The 23,088-nt window shown below is 34.7% G+C and overlaps 1 protein-coding gene across 1 annotated transcript; it reads left to right on the top strand.

The window, feature by feature from the left end:
* Positions 1-1,125: 1,125 nt before the first annotated feature.
* Positions 1,126-22,758, top strand: LOC123536220 (oxidoreductase HTATIP2-like). The gene is made up of 6 exons (XM_053528977.1): positions 1,126-1,276; positions 12,580-12,772; positions 12,971-13,078; positions 14,105-14,242; positions 16,502-16,563; positions 18,402-22,758. Exons 1-6 carry the CDS (start codon positions 1,146-1,148, stop codon positions 18,646-18,648), a joined length of 879 nt encoding a protein of 292 aa, XP_053384952.1. The 5' UTR covers positions 1,126-1,145; the 3' UTR covers positions 18,649-22,758.
* The last annotated feature ends 330 nt before the right edge of the window (positions 22,759-23,088 follow it).

Below are 23,088 nucleotides of genomic sequence, written 5' to 3'. Positions count from 1 at the left end.
CATTTCAACAGTGAAACATATTTAATGTCAGAAAATAAGCATTGTCACTTCTCTCCATATTTTCCCACCAAAATATTAAAAACATCTCTTGCTAGAAACTCTGCAGTTTTGGTTTAATCATACTTCAGCATTTTCTCACAGCACATGTCAATGCAAAATACGTACACACAATAAAAAATATATTGTATATAATTCTAAATAAGTAGCAGCATTCGTTGCAAGCCACAAGTTGTTACAATATTAGAGGAATTACCCTTCCGACGTGCACTGGTATTTCGTGCATAGTTTGATTTTAATACAATTATAAAAGGTGTCGCCTTTTTATAAAAGCATATCGTTGATGTATTTACGTATAGTGAGGCTTTCCAAAGCGTCGAAGTCATGGACATGCAATTGGTCAGATGCATGCAGGACGTAATGATAGATGTTTGCTACTACTCTCGGTGTGCATGTGTCGTCTATATCGCTAGTACATTTGACGATCGTCCACATCCTGGTCAACCACAGGCGATGGCGTAGCATCTGAATCAAAGCTTTCGTCTGGCACACTTGCGACATCATTTACGAGAGAAACTTAATCTAAAGCGTGGTTTATTCAGACATAGCATAATCAGTCGTTCAATTAAAAGAGGTATTGACTAAGTCATTGCAAACTGTAGGGGTGGATACAGGCGGTAATGAGAGTAGTTCAAGATTGTTACTTCAATATAACGACTTTAATATATTCTGCAACTAAATATCAAGCAAGTATATAGTGAAATCTACTGATTAATTTATTGAAATATGATTTCAAATTAATATGGCAGTCTTTTGTTTTGAATACAGGTAAGAGCAAAAAAAAGCAAACTAAAATTAGCCGGGGATCTATCCAGCTGCTAACCAAACAAATGTAGCTGGCCTGTAGGGGTACCCAACATGAATGTAGCTACTAACTTCTAACAAGGTCGTAAATATCTACATCTTTTTATAAACCAACTTTATGAGCTGAAAATACTCATGAAAGGATGTAAATTGTAGATATTTACGTCATTAGTTCGAGTAATTTTTTTTGAAATGACAGCGATACTTATATATTACAGATTCGTCCGCATATTAATTTTGCACATATTTTGTGACGTATGCGCACGGAAGTGAACTTTTAGAAAATGTTATGGTTCAAGTGCGACGAAATAATTCCAGGAGTAGCTATTGCTGTTGCTTTTATTGCAGTTTGTCTTGGTGGATTTTTCCTCTCTCATGAATACTCACCTATTCTTAATGTAGATACTTTATGCAGGTCAGTTTATGTCGCCCAAAATACTTGCGATCATTAATTATTCATGATTATCAACCAAATTATTTAGGCAAAAACGTCATTCCGGTAATCACACCTAACATTAATTTGTCCTTGTATTTTCCATTCTCTGCATGCAGTATTCCACACAGATGCTTGTGGTTTGGAACAAAATTTTTATGCACTTCCCCCCCCCCCCCCCCCCCCCCTCCCCGCCCTAAATAGGGTCGCTCAAAATCTACACTGTCAGACCAGTAGCTTCAATGAAACTTGTGGTTTGCCGAAGATCCTCAATGCCTCCATACAGTTTCTGGTGGATTGAGGTATCTATCGGCCAAGTCGCAGCTCGCTCCTGGTCGTGCCTTTTACATCTCTGAAGTATATGCTCCGCAGTCTGATCTTCTTGCTAGCAAGACATTTCGACCCCAAGACATTTCAACCCCAAGAGACAATTCGACCCCAAGACATTTCAACCCCAACTCCTTGGACATTTCGACCCCATTCAATGATATGCCTGAAAACATCTAAGAATGCCGTCATTATTGTAATTAAGCTTTAATCTATAGATAATTGAGCAATTTCAAAATGTAATAACGCTTAATTAACAATTTAATTTAAAATGTTAAAATACGGTTATTTTCGCGAAAATAAGATTTTTTTACAAAAATGAGCCATAGATCTATTTGTCTAAATTTCTTTATTTTCTAAAATTCTTTTTTTTAATTTCTTAAAGTCTATATTAGTACATGCCTTCATATGAAAAAATAATTGAATTTTATCTCACAATACCGAACAATACCGAAATAATCATCATTTATAAATTATTAAAATAACGAGATTTATGTATCAACCGCGTTTATTACGTAAATAATTTATGAACAAATCGTTCTGATTATCTGTCTTAAAATAACCTTCATCTTCATATAACATATTTTCATACTTGGTGTTTATTTATATGTTCAAATCATCTTAAAGACTATTTTAGTTCACGGCTATATTAAAAAAAAAAGAAAAGATTTTTAAATCATGGGCCGATTTCGCCGATTTTAATTATGAAAATAACTTTAATAAAGTCACATCTTTAATACCTCTTTATTTATTTATTTATCTTTATTTGACTTTTTTTTTCGAAAGATATATGCATCTCATTTCTATGGGATTCGACCAAATATAAATAATTATAATGTAACTCAAAGAAGTTTAAGATGTCATCATCTTCATTAGGCCATCCTTAAAAAATTGTTTGTTTGCAGTAACGCGACCGACTCACGAAAATCGCCGCGACTCAAACAATTTTTTAACCCAAAACTCGGAATTTTTTTTTTTATCGGTGCCATGTTTTTATTCTTTCCTGTTTCGTTATTTCTTTTGGGTAACTATTTGTATTTGTATAAGTTTTCCTAGACAGTGTTCGTTGAGGTTCAACTACATGAATGATCGATATGACCGATAAGAAACAAAATGTGTGAATGTTACGCTTTCTGTATACCGCTAATTAACAAGTGACACAAATACGATAATAGGCTGCTCTTCTATGCATTGTTTATCAATTAACTTTTACACATTGATCAATAAATACCTTTAGCAATGACGGACATTTTTGTACCAAATACAAACCGCGAGAAGCCCACGTGTCAGTCGGCGCGTGGCATGATTGACATCTGCCAGAAGCTGATTAATATACCAAGCTCCGCCTACTGCCATACTTCCGCTTATGGCGGCGAACAATATTCGAATTCACCGGGATTTTGATTGACAAGGGGCAGTTCTTTCGAACTCGTGACGCATAAAAAAAATTTCCTCGGGTCAAGCCGACACACGGGAAATTTTTTTGTGCGGGTCAAATACGAGTTTTTGTCGATAAGTGCGAGTGAAAACCCAGAACCTCGGGTCTACCGAACGCCCTGCCGATTTCCTGATATACTACAAAAATTCATGCAAAAAGTTGTTTAGAAAATTCCACATGGACAAATCGTGGTACATAGTGTTATCTGTGCAATACTGCAGACGTATTTAACCAAGTTTTAGATTTGTAAAATAATGATTTTTCTCGTACGTAAAACATCTGGGATAGTTAAATTCTTGGATGTCATTCTGTCATAATTTCTCAAACAATTTTGCAAACAAATAATAATTTTAGTTTCGATCTTTTGTCGTTGCATAATCTTTTTAATCTGCCCCGAGGATAAAACTGCAGTGACACTGCACAACTCACTTGGAAAGAGCACAATAAACGTCAAAAATATTAGACAAACAAAATTTTCTTACCTGAAAATTTATTTATAAAGTTAAACATCAATGCAATGACTAAAACCAGCGAAAGAAATCCATAATGCTTACGTTTCTAGATTTTCCTATTTGCGTGAAATTAAATTTCCATGGGTCCACTTTTTCCTATTTTTCAAAACCCAGGCTTTAGAAACATAGTTATTATTACTGAAACTTTCTGTGACTTAAATAATGTAACTGAAATTCATGCAAATTTTTGACACCTGCCATCAGAAACTGGGTTTAATCTGTTTGACAACTGTTTCTTTTAATGTGTGCCGACAGTAGCAGATCAAAGAAGACACTAGCCGATCAAAGAAGACGTGTATTATGTGTGATGTCATAGTGTCACTGCTATTGACATGTATTTAATTCAAGAAGTGACTGTGAAATGCTTTTATGGGTTTTTGTGTTTTGACTTTGAGTGCATTAGCACTGGAAGCTTGATTTATTTTTGCTGATATGGAATTAACCTAGCTTTTTTTAATTGTATTCATATTCAGATTAGGCTTTTCTTGGTTAAGGCAATCATTGCAAGAGTGAAAAAAACTTTAATTGGCAGTTTAAAGGTGGTCAATCACATTTAAGCAAAATTTAGTGACATTTTTTACTTTTTGTATATTCTGTTAGAGATTTATTTAAGAAACAAAAATACCCATTACTTAGAGTTAGATCCCTGTTAGAAATGTATACTTTATTGATTTTCATAAAAATTTGTAATTACTCCCCTTTAATATGAAAATATTTAAAATGCTTGGTATTTCTTTTTATTTCCATATAATTCCGAGTTTTACATTCGCATTGGATAGATATACCAAATATTTAACAATCTGAATCAAAAGGTGGGTTTTAAAATGCATGTAGCTTCTGAATTTCATTTTTTTCCGTTCTATCTTGGTTGCAACCAAGATAGGCAAAGGGAGGTAATAATAATTTTTCAGACTTGCATTTCTAATGAATGCACTCTATATATGTAATTGTTAATGCAATTATTTTACGAATATAATACAATATATCGGTTAGTTATACATTTTCTTAGGTAAAGTATGTTTATCACATTTTATACTTATGATAAAATAACTCGATCTTGGTTGGGCAACTGCAATAGGAAAACCAATTATTAAAAATATCTCCAGTGAAAACCTAACTTGTATTAAGCGCTAACTGAACATAAATGAGTGTAAATGATCAGATGTTAAAGCTTAAAACAAATCCGTTACTTAGCCAAAATCTGATTATCCACCTTTAATCACATTAGATTCACAAGGATAAGAAATTAGGTTTACATTGATAAGTATATTTAGTTCCATTTTCAACTTGCATGTCATGGCGCTATTAAAAATCCTTCCGCGTTTCCCTAAAATCACTCCACCTCTCCCTAAAATCTCTCCACTTCTCCATAATCTTAGCTGAGGAAGAAATGACTTCTCCCTAAAATATTAACATAGCTTAAGCCCGGAGAAAACAATGTAAAGCAATTAAGTATTGTCTTAAAATTACATGATACATAGGCTTTGAAGGAGTGCGGTGCTAGTAATCAGACTCAGGTCTACAGGGTATTAAAATATCGAAGATTTTGCTATGCACTTCAATGCTGAATCCTTAGGAATGTAATGTTTTTTTATTACCCTAGCCAGTGCAAAGACATTCAAAAGGTCTGGCCAATTATTTTTGTTTAATATATTGATAATCTTAAATTTTTAAGTTCATATGGAGATAATAAGCTCTGTTTCTAACTGGTGTCAGGCTGTCTGTTGTTTTTACTGTTATTAAAAAGGTAATATTACTAGTAATATTAGTATTCATACTTTGTGAAAACTACCACCCTTGCAGATATGTTACAATCAAGTGAGCATTCTACAGAGAAGTGTTAGTACCCAGAAGGTGTATAAACCAGAGGGTTACAAAAGAAAATGCAGGTGTTGTACAATTAGCATACCAAAAAAAAAAAAAAAAAAAAACGAAAAAAAAAAAATCCCTACCTACCTACTCACACTAAAAATTCTGGGTCGCGTTACTGCAAACAAACAATTTTTTAAGGATGGCCTTATATTGATATTTAAAATCATAATCAGAAACACGTAATCTTTTGATTGGATTATCACACCTTGATTAATTGTTTGTTGATATACAGCAGGTGTGCATTTATCTGCAGTGCGCATTGCAATTAACAAGCGATTGTGGTGACATCGGATATTTATAAACATGTGTCAACATTATCTTTAATTTGCGCGAAAATGTAAAGAAAACAATAGGAAATTAAACAACATATTGCTTATTTTCGCATTTAATGTTATTTTCGTACACGATTTTGACGCACACATAAAGTATTTGCTTTACAGAATATGATTTTTGTTATTTACAAACTGCTCTTTTCTTTTCTATGTACGACATTCCTTGCAGTTGTAAAATATCAAACACGAAAGCCCCGTTTCTGCAAAATGTAAGAATATGTGAGTACTGTTCTGTTAAAAACGGGGAAAAAATTATTATCATATTTCATATCTGTAAAGAAAATGTGACAGCCGTATTACTTTTTTCTATATTAAATATTTTAGCAAATACACGTGATTTAATGTATGATTTTAAAAGTATGATTTAAGCAACTTCAAGCGATTTCGGTCACACATTAAACCGGAATCCACCTAAAAAACCGGGATACGCCGGAATACATTTTCCATAACCGGGATACACCTGTATTTTGTAAGTTAAAGGTATTTTTGAAGTTTTTTTTTAAATAATTCAATCATATATATCATAAATGAATAAAATACGAATGGAAAATAAAATGCGTTCACGCAAAATGACTTTATACGAGACTGAAATTCGGCGACCGCGCGGGAAATTTCCATTACCGAAATACACCCTTTTCTAGCCCACCATCATGAGATGGTGGGCTATTCAAATCACTCTGCGTCCGTGGTCCGTCGTCCTTCCGTCCGTCCGTCCGTCATTCCGTCCGTCCTTCCGTTAACAATTTCTCGTTATCGCATCTCCTCAGAAACTACCAGGGGGACTTTGACCAAACTTTGTCAGAATGATGTATTGGTACCCTAGTTGTGTCCCCCTGAAAATCAGACTGGTTCAACAATTTTTGAATGAGTTATGGCCCTTTGTTTATTTCTATAATTTACATAGATTTATATAGGGAAAAACTTTGAAAATATTCTTGTCCAATACCACAGAGCCTAGGGCTTTGATATTTGGTATGAAGCATCATCTAGTGGTCCTCTACCAAGATGATTCAAATTTTTTCCCTTGGGTATAATATGGCCATGCCCCGGGGGTCACATGGTTAATATGGACTTGTATAGGGAAAAACTTTGAAAAACCTCTTGTTCAAAACCACAGGGCCTAGGGCTTTGATATTTTGTTTGTGACATCATTTAGTGGTCTTCTGCTAAGATTGTTCAAATTATCCCCCTAGGGTCAAATATGACCCCGCCCCGGGGGTCACATGGTTTACATAGACTTATATAGGGAAAAACTTTGAAAATTTTCTGGTCCAAACCACAAAGACTAGGGCTTTGGCATTTTTAATGTAGTGGTTCTCTACCAAGTTTGTTCAAATTATCCCCTTAGGGTCAAAAATGGCCCCGCCCTGGGGGTCACATGGTTCATATAGACTTGTATAGGGAAAAGCTTTTAAAATCTTCTTGTCAATAACCTACAACATTCAGATTTGGACCACATGTATGGTTTTGAGTGGCAAGATGAACCTTGACATGAGTTAACCTTGATTTTGACCTAGTGACCTACTTTCACATTTCTGTAGCTACAGCCTTCAAATTTGGACCACGTGCATAGTTTTGTGCACTGAAAAAAACTTTGACCTTGACATTGACCTAGTGACCTACTTTCACATTTTTGAAGGTACAGGCTTCAAATTTGGACCACATGCATAGTTTCATGTTCTGAAATGAAATTTGACCTTGATTTTGACCAAGTGACCTACTTTCACATTTCTCAAGCTATAGTCTTCAAATTTGGACCACATGCATAGTTTTGTATACCGAAACAAACATTGACCTTTACATTGACCTAGTGACCTACTTTCACATTTTTGAAGGTACAGGCTTCAAATTTGGACCACATGCATAGTTCTGTGTTCCAAAATAAAATTTGACCTTGATTTTGACCTAGTGACCTACTTTCACATTTCTCAAGCTACAGCCTTCAAATTTGGACAACTTGCATAGTTTTGTGTACCGAAATGAACTTTGACCTTAAGATTGACCTAGTAACCTACTTTCACATTTCTGTAGCTACAGGCTTCAAATTTAGACCACATGCATAGGATTGTGTAACGAAACAAACTTTGACCTTGACATTGACCTACTTTCACATTTTTGAAGGTACAGGCTTTAAATTTGGACCACATGCATAGATTTGTGTTCTGAAGTGTAATTTGACCTTGATTTTGACCTAGTGACCAACTTTCACATTTCTCAAGCTACAGCCTTCAAATGGACCACTTGCATAGTTTTGTGTACCAAAATAAACTTTGACCTTAAGATTGACCTAGTGACCTACTTCCAAATTTCTCAAACTACAGCCTTCAAACTTGTTGCACATGCAAAGTTTTGTGTGCAAAGAACTTTGTCCTTGAAATTGATCTAGTGACCTACTTTCACATTACTCTGGCTACAGCTTTCGAATTTGGACCATTGCACAGTGTTGTGTACGGAAATGAAATTTGACCTTGAGCTAGTCAGTAAGTCTTGAAATTTGGAACACTCAAAAATGGCATATTGGTGGGCGCCAAGATCACTTTGTGATCTCTTGTTATTAATAAATGGTATTTTTGTAGGGTTTATTGCAGAAATCATTCGTGTATAATATAAATAATAAGTTTCAGAAGGATAAATAAAATTCTTTAAGCAAAACGATTTTATAAGAGATTGAAATTCGGCGACCACGCGGGAAATTGCCATAACTGAAATACACCCGTATTTCTTCAACAAATGGTATTTTTGAAGTGATTTATGACTGAATTCAAACATATAGATCATAAATTATTATTTTTCAAAAGGAAATTAAAATACTTTTGCGCGTTACGTCTTGTACATGATTGAAAATCGGCGTACGCACTGGAAATTTGTACATTCGGAATTTCCATGTCCTAAAATATTCTAATGTACACAGGTATTTCTTTAATAAATCGTATTTTTAGGGTTTATGATAGAATTCAATCATATCTCAAATAAATAATTAATTTACAAAAGGAAAATAAAATGCACAAAACGTTTTTATACGAAGTTGAAAATTTGTTGAGCGCACGGGAAATTTGCGCACTCGTGGATGAACCACAATCACCATAATTTTGTTAGCTTTTAAATTAAATAAAAGCTTATCATATTTAACTGCACTTACCTTGTAGACATTGTTTGTCACATGTCATTTGTGTGTGCTTACAAATATACTGATTAATTGATATAATCAATAGGTGTGATAATCCAATCAAACTCTATCAGGACTAATCAAAGGACATTATTCGTGCTTTGGCAAAAAATGCAGTAAACGTTTTTATATTCATATATAAACATGATATAATTCTTTTAAAAACTGTTTTTTCATAATATATTTTCTTCTTAGATTATCAAAATAACATGAAGAAATAACTCAATTAGTTACAATAATAAACATACGGCCGATCCTTTCCGACCAGCGCTGTTTATTCACTGACATGTATTTAAAAATAGAATATTTATATAGATCTATATATTCATATTTTCTAAAATATGTAAAATGGAAGAAATATAAAATGAAAACATACAACTATTTCTGAGGGGTCGAAATGTCTTGGGGTCGAAATGTCTTTGGGGTCGAATTATCCAAGAAAATTAAATTTTGGGGTTGAAATGTCTTGGGGTCGAAATGTCTTGGGGTCGAAACGTTCAAGATTCATCTTCTTCACCACATGGACGAGTTGGCGATGATGTCAGTCTGTATTTCTTGTACATGTGAGCATTGAGCTTGTTGTGCCCTGAGCAGAGCCTGACCATCATCACTTGTTCAGACCGATCAAGGAGATGAAAAGCATCTTCCTCCATCCTTGGTCTCGTTAGTGCCTTGATGATGGTGACTTTCTCCTTGTAACTCACAGGTTCTGTTGGTTGTTCTGACTGAGCTCATAGCTTAGCCAGTTTGTCTGCCTCTTCATTGCCTGCAAGTCCACAATGGGATGGAATCCACTGAAGTGCTACTTTGCAGGTTATACTCGGGCTCTGCATTCTCCTGGCAAGCTGAGGAGAAAAGCTCTACTGAGCTTATGGTAATTGTTTTGAACACAAAGTGACGGTAAATAAAAATTTACCTTTACCCCCTTTATGCATTTGAATAAGCACTTTAATTATTCTTTGCATGAGAAATTAAACATAATACTCATAAATGTTATTTTTACTCATGATATTAGTGTCAGGAAAACTTAAACAATATGGGCCGAATAAGCCAAGTAAATTTGGGCTGAATCAGCCTTAGTCCAAGTAAGCCTGTATTTCCCCCCCACCCCACTTTCCACCGCCCTGACCATTCCACCCACAGGCACAAATCATACAACAGTGGTAATACTTATCTGGATTAGTTTTTTTGTTTTTAGCATGTCTGAACCAAAGTATGTCTGAACCAAAGTTCAGGGTGAGCGATTGTGATAGACTGTGTCGATCGTCCGTTGTCTGGCATTAGAATTTAGATTTTCACTTTTAAACAATTTCTTCTCATGAACTCTTGCTGAATCATTACCAAACTTGGTCTGTACCATTCTTGTAAGGTCCTCTCTCCATTTTGTTCATGGGTAAGGACTGTGTCAGGTGAGCAATATATTGCATTCATGCTGGAACAACTGATATGGGGACAGGAAAGCGGCATTTATCTTGTCTTGTGCTGTCGTCCAATCGAAGCGTATGCCGTAGGTTATTCTGCTATTACTCACACACTTACGCCTTACAGTTTAACTCGTCCTTTCAGTGAAAATCTGGGAAAGCATTTGTTGAATTTTTTGTTGCAAACAAAAGTTCTGCCATGAAATTATTGCCTGCATCTGTTTTTAAATGGAAAATATCTACATTAATGTTACTTTTCGCCCTGTGAAAATGGCTAAATCTAGGCTTGTCTTACCCAGAGAGAAAGATGCTGTTATTTACATGATATTTGTCTTGTTGATTCAGAGTATTTAGAACAATAAAATTAGGACATATTTTAATGAAAATAGCTTCATCATTTAAATCCGTGATAAACCTAGATGATTTTCTGCAGTTGTATCTAAAAGTTCGGAATAATAAATGTAACTTCGTTGTCAGCCTCTTAAAAAAAAAAATTATTGTTATTTTCATTTAAATACATTGTATTTTTCACACATCAGTTTTAAGATTAAATTATTAAACTAATTTTTGGAGTTTAAACAACAATTTCGTTTGAAACATTCTCTGCATTCAAAAAGAATGTTTGTTTCTGTATGTAGAAATCTGACATTAAAAACAATTATTATAATTATGGCTCTACAAGATTAAGAAAAGTGTCAGCTTTCTGGGTTTTTTTTTCCATTTTATTGTACCCCCCGACAACAAAGTTGTAAGGGGGGGTATACTGGTTTCAGGTTGTCTGCCTGTCCGTCCGTCTGTCTGTCTGTAGACACGATCTTGTGCGCACCATCTCTCCTCATCCCCTTGACACAATTTAATGAAACTTCACACAAGTGATCAGTAACAACAGTAGTTGTGCATGGGGCATGTAAGGTTCTTTCAGAAAAAAAATTTGCAGAGTTACGGGACTTTGTTTTTTGTTACTATACTATATACATAGACACAATCTTGTGCGCACCATCTCTCCTCATCCCCTTGACACAATTTAATGAAACTTCACACAAGTGATCAGTAACACCAGTAGTTGTGCATGGAGCATGTTAGGTTCTTTCAGAAAAAAAATTTGTAGAGTTACGGGACTTTGTTTTTTGTTACTATACTATATTATAGTATATACATAGACACAGTCTTGTGCGCTCCATCTCTCCTCATCCCCTTGACACAATTTAATGAAACTTCACACAAGTGATCAGTAACAACAGTAGTTGTGCATGGAGCATGTTAGGTTCTTTCAGAAAAAAAATTTGTAGAGTTACGGGACTTTGTTTTTTGTTACTATACTATATACATAGACACAATCTTGTGCGCACCATCTCTCCTCATCCCCTTGACACAATATAATGAAACTTCACGCAAGTGATCAGTAACAACAGTACTTGTGCATGGGGCATGTTAGGTTGTTTCAACAACAAAAATGCAGAGTTACGGGACTTTGTTTCTTGTTCACATACTATGTACATACAATCTGCATATGCAATCTTGCATATGCAGTCTTCCGAACCCTTGCCAACAATTTAATGAAACTTCACACAAGTGATCAGTATCAACCCTAGTTGTGCATGGTGCATGTTACGTTCTTTTAGATAAGTATTCTGCATAGTTATGGGACTTTCTTTTTTGTTACTATACTGTATACATACAGTCTATATACATACAGTCCACATAATTATGCAATCTTGTGTGCGTCAAATTGCAATGTACTGTGTCAGTGCATGTGAGGGGTACATTCATCACCTTTAGTGATAGGTCTAGTTTATTCAAATCCAACAAAAATCGGTCCTTTGATAAAGGTTTGAAGTTATGTGGTAAAATATTTCTTCAGGGAAGTGAGCTCGAGTTAATTCATAATAATTAAGCATAACACCACATGCAGCTGCATGCTGTTTTTCCTTCGGAATCCCTTTAGATCAATCTCTGATCATCTAATTATCGCCACTTAACATGTGACTGGTAAACCCTTTGAACAAAAAGTGTTATAGCTCCATGATTAACATGAGGTAATATGCTAATTACACGCTAACGAATAGTGGCGAAAACAAAATATCGATCGCTAACGACTGGTCGATATTTACAGGTATGGAAGACAGCATAATATAGATAAATGTATTGATTTATACGGAGTTTCTACTCCCCGTATTAGACCTTCCTGATTCATGGTCCTCTTGTTTTTGTTAACAGTATGGCTGAGGCAGCAGAAGACCAGCGTGAGATGTTCCGCCAAGCAAGCAAGACGGCTGTTGTACTTGGTCATACTGGAGAGACAGGGAGGGTGCTTGTAAAGCAACTGGCACAGGAAAAATTGTTCAAGAAAGTTACTCTTATTGGTCGGAGAGAAATTGCATTAGACAGGAACGTTGTAGGTCCAGAATTTGTAAGTTGAACAGTAGAGTGAAAAAAATGCATCTGGGTTAAAAAAGAAATTTTTCATAAGTATGTAGTTGGTTCTAGTTACAATATGCGGCATGTTGAAACTAATTCTCTGCAGTTCACTTAGCAGTGTCTAACACTAATGTACACAATAGCATGTATATGACTACTTCTCTGAAACTGTTTATTATACTTTTTACAGGAACAAAAAGTAATAGACTTTGAGAAACTAGATGATTACACTGAGGAATTTAAAGGACATGATGTTGGATTTTGGTGCCTTGGAACAACACGTGGGAAGGTTGGAGTGGTATGTTACTGTTTGATCCACCTTTCACTTTTCTTTTTCTTTTTTTCTGATTTCTCTTTAAATGTAAAACTATTCCTTCATTTGTTTTGAATTTATCATCAACAAATTATTTTTTTTCACTGCAAATTTCAGCAATTTTTGACACAATCACTCTAAAAAAATTGGATGTTATTTTGCAGGAGTTTCAACTTACCTTAGTTAGCATTAAAGTCACAATGTAAAATTTATGAGAAATTATGATTCTGACAATGGGAAAAATACATATTTTGGCTTAGTAAAGATATTTGAAAATAATATTCTAACACGACTCATATTAATTGCTATATAAAGATATAGCAAAACAGCCTTCATATGAATCTTCGATAAAATATGACTGGCTGATACAGGCTACCCCCTACGGTTGTAACATAAGAGATACTTCTTTTCCATTACATACAAATTATTATAGGGCCAAACTGTTGTAAACAATATTTCAAAAACATATTTACTATAAAAAGTCATACTGACTTATGTGCAGGGCTGTAAAACACGTTTTGATCTCTACGAGCGAATTAAATCAGTTATGAATCAGCAGTGACGTCATAAAGTATGATGTCATAATGATGTGACGTCATACAAAACTTTAGCTCATAACACTGGGTCAAGTAACAAAAAATGATTATTCTGTTCACAAAAAGTTTGCGAGCTGTTCGATTACTAGTTTATAAATACTTCTCAGAACTCTGATAAAAATGAAACAAGTATCTAAATGTTTCGTTGGCTATGCAACACTTTTTAACCAAGGGGGTAAATTGTAACGGCATATGGCTGAAATGACATATTATGCTGAAGATGTAGAACTGTTAAATGCGAATTATTTGAGTCGTTAGAATCGAAATAATAAACATGTTACAATAATTTTATCAGTTAATAGAATATGGGCAGTCGACAGAGCTCCGCTTTCAGATTTTCTCTTACACTAAACTAATAAGCCAGCTACTGTACATGTAATTATTATGTACATGTCGTTCTTACTTTTTTTCGCAGGAAGGATTTAAGCGTGTAGACTATGACTATGTACTGAAGACTGCTGAGCTGGCAAAGTCGGGTGGAATGCAACATATGCAGTTTATGTCAACATACGGAGCTAATGCCAACAGTAGTGCACTATATACCAGAACAAAGGTGACTATATGTTGTAGTAGACACCTTATTCTTATTCAAAGGGACATACTTTTCAGTGTTGTTCAAAGTTTTCTGTAAATTTGAATCTGTGATGAAATATTGAAATAAACATTGAACCATGAGCTCTCTTTTTATAGAGAGTTCACTTTGATTTGATCTAAAAATAGAAAGCGTCCTCAACTTGTTTCAGGAGGTTTTCTGTAGGTTGCATGTGTAGAAAACAACAGACAATAGAGCTAGGAAAAGAATTATGTAACTTTTTAGCTCGACTATTCAAAGAATAGGTAGAGCTATTGGACTCGCCCATGCGTCTGCGTCGGCATCCCGATTTGGTTAAGTTTTTGTATGTAAGCTGGTATCTCAGTAACCACTAATGGGAATGGATTGAAACTTCACACACTTATTCACTGTGATAAACTGACTTACATTGCACAGGTTCCATAAATCTATTTTGCTTTTTTTTTACAAAATTATGCCCCTTTTTCGACTTAGAAATTTTTGGTTAAGGTTTTATATGTAAGCTGGTATCTCAGTACTGACAAATGGGAATGGATTGAAACTTTGCACACTTATTCACTGTGATGATCTGACTTGCAATGTACAGGTTCCATAACTCTACTTTGCATTTTTACAAAATTATGCCCCTTTTTCGACTTAGAAATTTTTTGTTAAGGTTTTATATGTAAGCTGGTATCTCGGTATCCACTAATGGGAATGGATTGAAACTTCACACACTTATTCACTGCGATGGTCTGACATGCAGTGCACAGGTTCCATAACTCTACTTTGCATTTTCACAAAATTATGCCCCTTTTTCGACTTAGCAGTTTTTGGTTAAGTTTTTGTTTGTAAGCTGGTATCTCAGTACCCACTAATGGGAATGGATTGAAACTTCAGACACTTATTCACTGTGATGATCTGACCTGCAGTGCACAGGTTCCATAACGCTACTTTGCATTTTTACAAATTTATGCCCCTTTTTTGACTTAGCAGTTTTTGGTTAAGTTTTTGTATGTAAGCTGGTATGTAAGCTCAGTGCCCACTAATTAGAATGGATTGACACTTCAAACAGTTGTCCATTGTCATGAGCTGATATGCATTGTACAGGTTCTATAACCCTGTTTTATAAAATTATGCCCCTTTTTGGACTTTAGTATTCATTCAATTGACAATGCTGTTGAATATTAGAGCTTTGCTGTCCTCCGACAGCTGTTGTTACTTTAAAACTAAATTGATTCATACTCTTGTCAATTTTAGTACAAGTAGTAAAAAGTGTGTTGAAAGAACTCATTCACTGTAGTTTCTTGCAGCATTAGCAGTAGTAGTTTTTTTAGTTCACCTGAAGTTTGTTAAGAGTGAGTTATTAGTATATAGGCAGATGGTACATTGTCAAAGTTTTCTCTTAAACATCTTCTCAGAAATTAGTTATCAAAATTATACCAGATTTGGCCAGTAGCATTCTTGCAAGGTCTTTTCAAATTTTTACAAATTGGTGCACTTGGCTCTTTTAAGTGGCTGCTACATGTAAAACTAAAAAAACAGAAAAAACAACAACTTTAAACAACTTTTTCTTATGAACCGCTTGATGGATCTTCATCAAACATGGTCTGTAGCATCATTCTAAGGTTCTCTCCCAAATTTGTTTAACAGGAGCATTGACCCTAGAACTTTGCAGGCGTATTGCCACTGGACAATAGATGATCCCTATTGATTTTAAGGTCAAAGGTCAATGTTACAGCAGCTGTTTTTTCCCACTTAAATGGTTTTAAAATGATGTGACGTATGACTCTCAAGCTTAGCAGCCATATTGTACATGGTCAGTAAATGACCTATAAAGGGTCTTAAGTTAACTTTTAGCCTGCTGGCTGCAAGTGATTCTGCCATTGCGACCAGTGCATACAAAGATCAGCCTGCACATCCATGCAGGCTGATCATGGTCTGCACTGTTCGCTATTCAGTCAGTAAATTAGCAAACACCCCTTTGAATAATAAATGGTATTGCCAAAATTGAGTGATGGACCAGTCCAGTTTAAAAATTTAGCAGGGTAAAGATTAAGATCATAGTGACAATTAGCGTAAAAAATGAACATTTGCAACATACTCCTGGTTATGAAATTTCTTTGTCCAAGGTAATGGTCACTGCAATGCAGAGTATTTGCAGTTTAGTTTTCACTCCATTCTGAAACTTGATAGGTACATTGCTTGAGCATATGTTGCACTTGTTTTATGGATATAATTGAATCTTGATTTCTTATACAGGGACAAGTGGAAGAAGCCTTAAAAGTTATGCACTTTCAAAGATTATCCATCTTCAGACCAGGGTAAGTAAAAAGTTCCATCTTCAGATCAGGGTAAGTAAAAAGTTTCATCTTCAGATCAGAGTAAGTAAAAAGTTCCATCTTCAGATCAGGGTAAGTAAAAAGTTCCATCTTCAGATCAGGGTAAGTAAAAAATTCCATCTTCAGATCAGGGTAAGTGAAAAGTTCCATCTTCAGACCAGGGTAAGTAAAAAGTTCCATCTTCAGATCAGGGTAAGTAAAAAGTTCCATCTTCAGATCAGGGTAAGTAAAAAGTTCCATCTTCAGACCAGGGTAAGTGAAAAGTTCCATCTTCAGATCAGGGTAAGTAAAAAGTTCCATCTTCAGATCAGGGTAAGTAAAAAGTTCCATCTTCAGACCAGGGTAAGTAAAAAGTTCCATCTTCAGACCAGGGTAAGTAAAAAGTTCCATCTTCAGACCAGGGTAAGTAAAAAGTTCCATCTTCAGACCAGGTTAAGTAAAAAGTTCCATCTTCAGATCAGGGTAAGTAAAAAGTTCCATCTTCAAACCAGGGTAAGTAAAAAGTTCCATCTTCAGACCAGGGTAAGTAAAAAGTTCCATCTTCAGATCAGGGTAAGTAAAAAGTTCCATCTTCAGACCAGGGTAAGTAAAAAGTTCCATCTTCAGACCAGGTTAAGTAAAAAGTTCCATCTTCAGATCAGGGTAAGTAAAAAGTTCCATCTTCAGATCAGGGTAAGTAAAAAGTTCCATCTTCAAACCAGGGTATTTAAAGTTCATCTACAGATCAGGGTAAGTGAAAATTCTATCTACAGACCAAGATAAGTGAAAAGTTCCATCTTCAAACAAGGATAGATAAGAATTTCAATCTACAGATCAGGGTAAGTGAAAAGTTCCATCTACAGACCAGGATAAGTGAAAAAAATAAATCTTCAGACGAGACCAGGATTTGTGAAAAGTTCCCTCTTTAGACCAGGATAAGTGAAAAGTTCCATCTACAGACCAGGATAAGTGAAAAAATCCATCTTCAGATCAGGGTAAGTGAAAAATTAGGTCTTCAGACCAGGATAAGTGAAAAATTATGTCAGTGAAAAGTTCCATATGCAGACTAGGGTAAATAAGAAGTTCCATCTTCAGACCAGGGTAAATGAAAAGTCCTTCTTCAGACCAGGGTAAGTGAAAAGTTCTTCTTCAGAAAAGGATAAGTGAAAAGTCCTTCTTCAGAACAGGGTAGGTGAAAAGTTCCATCTTAATACCAGGGTAAGTAAAAAGTTAAGAGCAATAGCAAGGTAAGAGAAAAGTTTCTGGAAATTATAGGCTTTTCCTACTCCAGAAGTAACACTAGTCAGCTTTTTAAAACCATGAGAGTGCCTCTCATGAACTTTGCTGCATGCATTGACTTTAAGGATTTATAAAAAAAAATGATGATGCTTGAATGATTTTACATACAAATTAATCCAGTGTCAGGCACTTCATAACAGATGAAGTAAATACTGTGGGCAAAAGATAGCATAGTGATCTTTTTTCATTGATTTAGGAATGGGCAAGATTTAGGAATGGGGCCAGGGCCTTTACCCTGGAAAGAATGCATTGTAAAATGTCTAGGTATGGAATTGTTAAAAAAGTGATATTTTATCAAAATGTAACATTTAGGATAGAATTATGCATAAATGGGTCAAGTTTGCATATTGCCTTGTTTTTCAGATGTTTAAGGTTTTGTAGGTACACTCTTGGGGTGAAAAAGTGAAAAAAAATTGGGAATAATTTAGCTCTGAAATTGCGAAAAGCAAGCTATTTGCCATTGGGATTGAAATCAAACTGGTAGGAAAAGTCAATGTAGCCTCATGATAGTCTACATTTTCCTATAAAATATATTTTTTCAGTGTATTGATGGTGGACAGGCAAGAAAGCAGACCAATGGAGGCCTTTGCTCGATTAGTGCTCACCCCAGTGTCAAAAATATTCCCCACAGCAATTACTATCCCTGTAGACTATGTGGCCGCTGCAATGATAAACAATGCTGTGGCGACCTCAGACAAAACGTCTGAAACTTTTGAAAATAAGGAAATGCATATTTTATCAGGGAAAAGTCCTTTATGCAAAAAGGACGAGAAAACGAAAACAAAATGAAGTGAAAAGTATACAATTTAGTGCATTTTCTGTGTATGTTTTTTAAAAGTATACAATTTTATAATATTGATTGTAGTTTTGGTAATATTTGTGATGAAATAGTTTTGGTATTTGTGAAAAGTGTGATTTTCAAATTCAAACAGAAACATAAACACTCAAGGTTTGCAGCCAACTATGGAGTTGAGAAATAAAGATGTCGCAAAATTTTCCCAATCTATAGCATTATTAACAACTTTAACATTGGATATTTAAACTTAAAAGTTGTTGTAAAATCTGACATTATTCTGAAATTTATTGTACCTTCTTTCACTTATGAAGAAGTTGACTTTGAAAAGCATTACTGTGTTGGTGCGCCGTAAAACCCAAATAAAATATATAAAATTGAAAAGCATTTCAAATGGTTTTAAAGATAATGTGTTCTATGTGTTAGAGTAATGTTTGTTACAGTGATGTTTATATACCATTCTTTTCACTAAAATCGTTTGAGGGCCAATAACACTATCAGATTTAGTCCTTACTGTTTTCCAGTAAAATCAGTGATTTTATTGAGGTTGAAATGTTACTATATTTAGAATTTGTTGGGTGGTCAACATCATTGACTTCAAATCACTTGTCCATCACTGTTGTTGATTTGAAACCCAGCAGGGATTCTAGAATCCTTTCATGTGTGGAAGCATTGAAGCTAGTGTAGAGAAGGTTGGTGATTCAGCACACTTGCCCATCCTTGCTTTGAAAATCATCTTTGGATTTCCTTCCATCTTTAAGAGCTGGAAAGTCATTATATCATTTATATGTCATCTTTAAGTTAGTTGTATTGATGTGATGTTTACAGACACCAACCCCAATCGCACCAAAAAAAAAAAAGAAGCAAAAAAAAGCAACAAACAAAAATATTTCATTGTACCAATTAGACAGAGTTGAGCATGACTATATTGCTGTAGAGATTCCATTTATACTTAGTGTCTGAGCTGATCCATTTATTCTGAACATTTTTACAAATTTGTGCAATTTATAAACATGAGCAAGCCATTTTGAACTATGTGCTATATGTGTAATACTTTTTATTTTCTCCGTAGTATGTTGTAAGACTGTTTGATAGTATATTCCTGATATATATATGTATATACACATTGTATGTTAATTATATGTATTTTTGATGTTCTGCTGACTTTGAGTTCTTTCATGTAAGGAAAGAGAAAAATGTCACTTTTTATTAGTATTTATGCAATTATTGTGTTAGATCTACTACAGCAGGTCATGATTTTTAGCTTGACTATTACAGATACATAGGGAATGCTATTGCACTAAATCTTGTCCCTCGTTAAACATCATAACGGGAAAGTTTTATAACTCGGAATTGTTGCCCATTTTGTACTTGTTTATTTAGCTTAGTTACAGTTTTGTGTGCAACTAACTTATCAAACTCTTTCTCCGTAGGAACTATATGTATTCGATTGAAATTGAAGACAACTCTTCTCATTAATGAGATTTTTTGAGATAACTAAGTTAGATAACTCTTGTTGAATTTAGTTCAATTTTTTGGACATAGAAATTTTGTTGAAATTTTGCATGCAAGTTGTTAACATTGCCATATTAAATAATATTTAAATTTGTTATAAGTTGTAATGAAATAACTTTGTTACCTAATCTTATCATGTTATGGCCCTCGTTTGTCTTAGAAGCTGTCAAATAGTCGAGCCTACTGTCTTTCGACAGCCCTTCTAATCGTAATTATTTTGATGTTATTTTGATGTTAAATATTGTAAAAACTGTAATAGATAGAATGATGGTACCATGTTTAGTCAATGTAGAAAGAGGTTGTGTTGATTTACGAGTCATGGATATAGAAAGAGAGGTATTATTATGTCTCCCACCACACAGTGGTGTGGGAGACATATTGATTTACTCCAGTCTGTGTGTATGTGTGTCTGTCTGTCTGTCTGTCACCAAGTTAGTCCGCACTCTAAGATGAACATTTCTCATCCGATCTTCACCAAACTTGAGCAAAATGTGTTTGACCATGATACCTCGACCAAGTTTGATAACTAGCCAAATCGGTGAAGGCATTTTGGAGTTACGGCCCTTGAATTACCGAAAAATCGGCCTTTTTACTCATGTCTGCACTCTAAGTCAAACATTTCTCATCCGATCTTCACCAAACTTGAACAAGATGTGTTTGACCATAAGACCTTGGCCAGTTTCGATAACTAGCCAAATCGGTCCAGACGTATTGGAGTTATGGCCCTTGAATTACCAAAAATTGGCCTTTTTATTCTTGTCCGCACGCTAAGTCAAACATTTTTCATCCGATCTTCACCAAACTTGAACAAAATGTGTTTGACCATGAGACCTCGGCCAAGTTCGATAACTAACTAAATCGGTCCAGGCATTTTGGAGTTATGGCCCTTGAATCACCGAAAAATCAGCCTTTTTACACTTGTCCACTCTCTAAGTCGAGCATTTCTCATCCGATCTTCACCAAACTTGAACAAAATGTGTTTGACCATAAGACCTCAGACAAGTTTGATAACTAGCCAAATCCGCCCAGGCACTTCTGAAGTATGGCCCTTGAATTACTGATTGGATCCACTCATCCAGACCATCTAATTGGATCCACTCATCTAAACCATCTTGAGACACTAGACATTTTTCATAGGGGCAGCTGTGGGAGACATGCGCTTTTCTCAAAAGCATCTCTAGTTTGTGTTGATTTATGAGTCATGACTGTAGCATGTTTAGTCAATGTAGAAATTTTTGTTGATTTACGAGTCATGGATACGGAAAGAGAGATATTATTTGTGTCGATTTACGAGTCATGGATATGGAAAGAGAGGTATTATTTGTGTTGATTTACGATTCATGGATAGAGAAAGAGAGGCATTATTTGTGTTGATTTACGAGTCATGACTATAGCATGTGTAGTCAATGTAGAAAGAGGTATTGTGTTGCTTTACAAGTCATGGATATAGAAAGAAAAAATTATTTGTTTTGATTTATGAGTACTTATACAGGAGGAGGTATTTACCTATTATTTGTGTAGATTTAGGCGTCATAACTGTAGCATGTTTAGTGAATATAAAAAGAGGTATTATTTGTGTTGATTAAGGAATATTGACAGTACTTTGCATGTTTTATTGCATGTAGAAAAAGTTAGTATTTGGTTTAGTTTTAGGATTAATGTTCTTTTTCTAATTGAAGAAAAAAATCAGTTCCTTCTACGAGTGGTCAAACTTCTAATCACCAAGAGTACTTTTGTAGATATAATAGTATGTCATTTTTTTATTCATAATTTGTCCAGCTGGGTTACCCAGAATTCACATTTTGGTAGGGTCACTTAGTCAGCTTGTGGGGTAATGGTTATTTTATTACTATGATCAGTATTAGAGGTTTTTACTAATCTTAAGTATAATCTAGCTTTCTCCTTGGCCTAGATAACAAAGTTGATCATTTAGTTTCTGTTGCAACAGATGTTTAAAATGTTAAATAGATTTTTAATGGATTTATAACTAAATGGATTTATAAGTTAAATGGATTTATAAGTGAAATGGATTTACGAGTTAGATGTGTTTACTGTGAAATCATTAATATTCGTGGGAGACTAATTTTTGTGGATTTCGTGGTTGAGTTAATCCATGAAATTTAATCCCAAAGAACAAGTAAAATTCCCATTCATTTTATGTTCAAAAGTTGATATCCACGAATTCATATCCCCACAAAATTGCTGTTTTGACCAAAACCACGAAATTTAATGCCCACAAAATTTAATGATTTTACAGTATGTGTTCAGTGGTTTGCTTGCCTCTGGATACAGGGAATTGTGGGTTTTTGTGAGTGTATACATGAATCTCGAATCTGGTTACCAACAAATCATGTTTTATTTTCATCTTGGCGACTGCCGTTTACTTTTGTATTTGTTGAATTTAGACATTACTTACACAACCATAAAATCCACATGGAAAGTTCATTAACCTAGTATGGAATTAACCATGAATATTTAATAAACTTTCTGCACTATTATACTAACTGTATATTGTATTTATTCACCAATTATCATTCCAGTAACTTATTACATGTATTTATTTCCTTATGAATAAATACTGTTAAATTTTACACATATTTTTGTTGTTTTCTATTGCTTATTTACCGATATTTATTTCACTCCTTTAATGCAATTGGATTTTTCAAGCTGAACAAGGAACATTATATAACCTGAACGCATTGTGCATGGCAAAATTTTAGATGCAATTGTTTTAAATATGATTGTCTTTTTTCCAAGAACTTTAAGATTAACATTATCTGAGCCATGCCATGAGAAAACCAACATAGTGGGTATGCGACCAGCATGGATCCAGACCAGCCTGCGCATCTGCGCAGTCTGGTCAGGCTCCATGCTGTTCGCTTTTAAAGCCTATTGGAATTGGAGAAACTATTAGCGAACAG

The sequence above is a fragment of the Mercenaria mercenaria genome, chromosome 17 (assembly GCF_021730395.1).
Source record: "Mercenaria mercenaria strain notata chromosome 17, MADL_Memer_1, whole genome shotgun sequence".
In the NCBI taxonomy this organism is placed as follows: Eukaryota; Metazoa; Mollusca; class Bivalvia; order Venerida; family Veneridae; genus Mercenaria; species Mercenaria mercenaria.
This window is presented reverse-complemented; position numbering and strand designations above follow the sequence as displayed.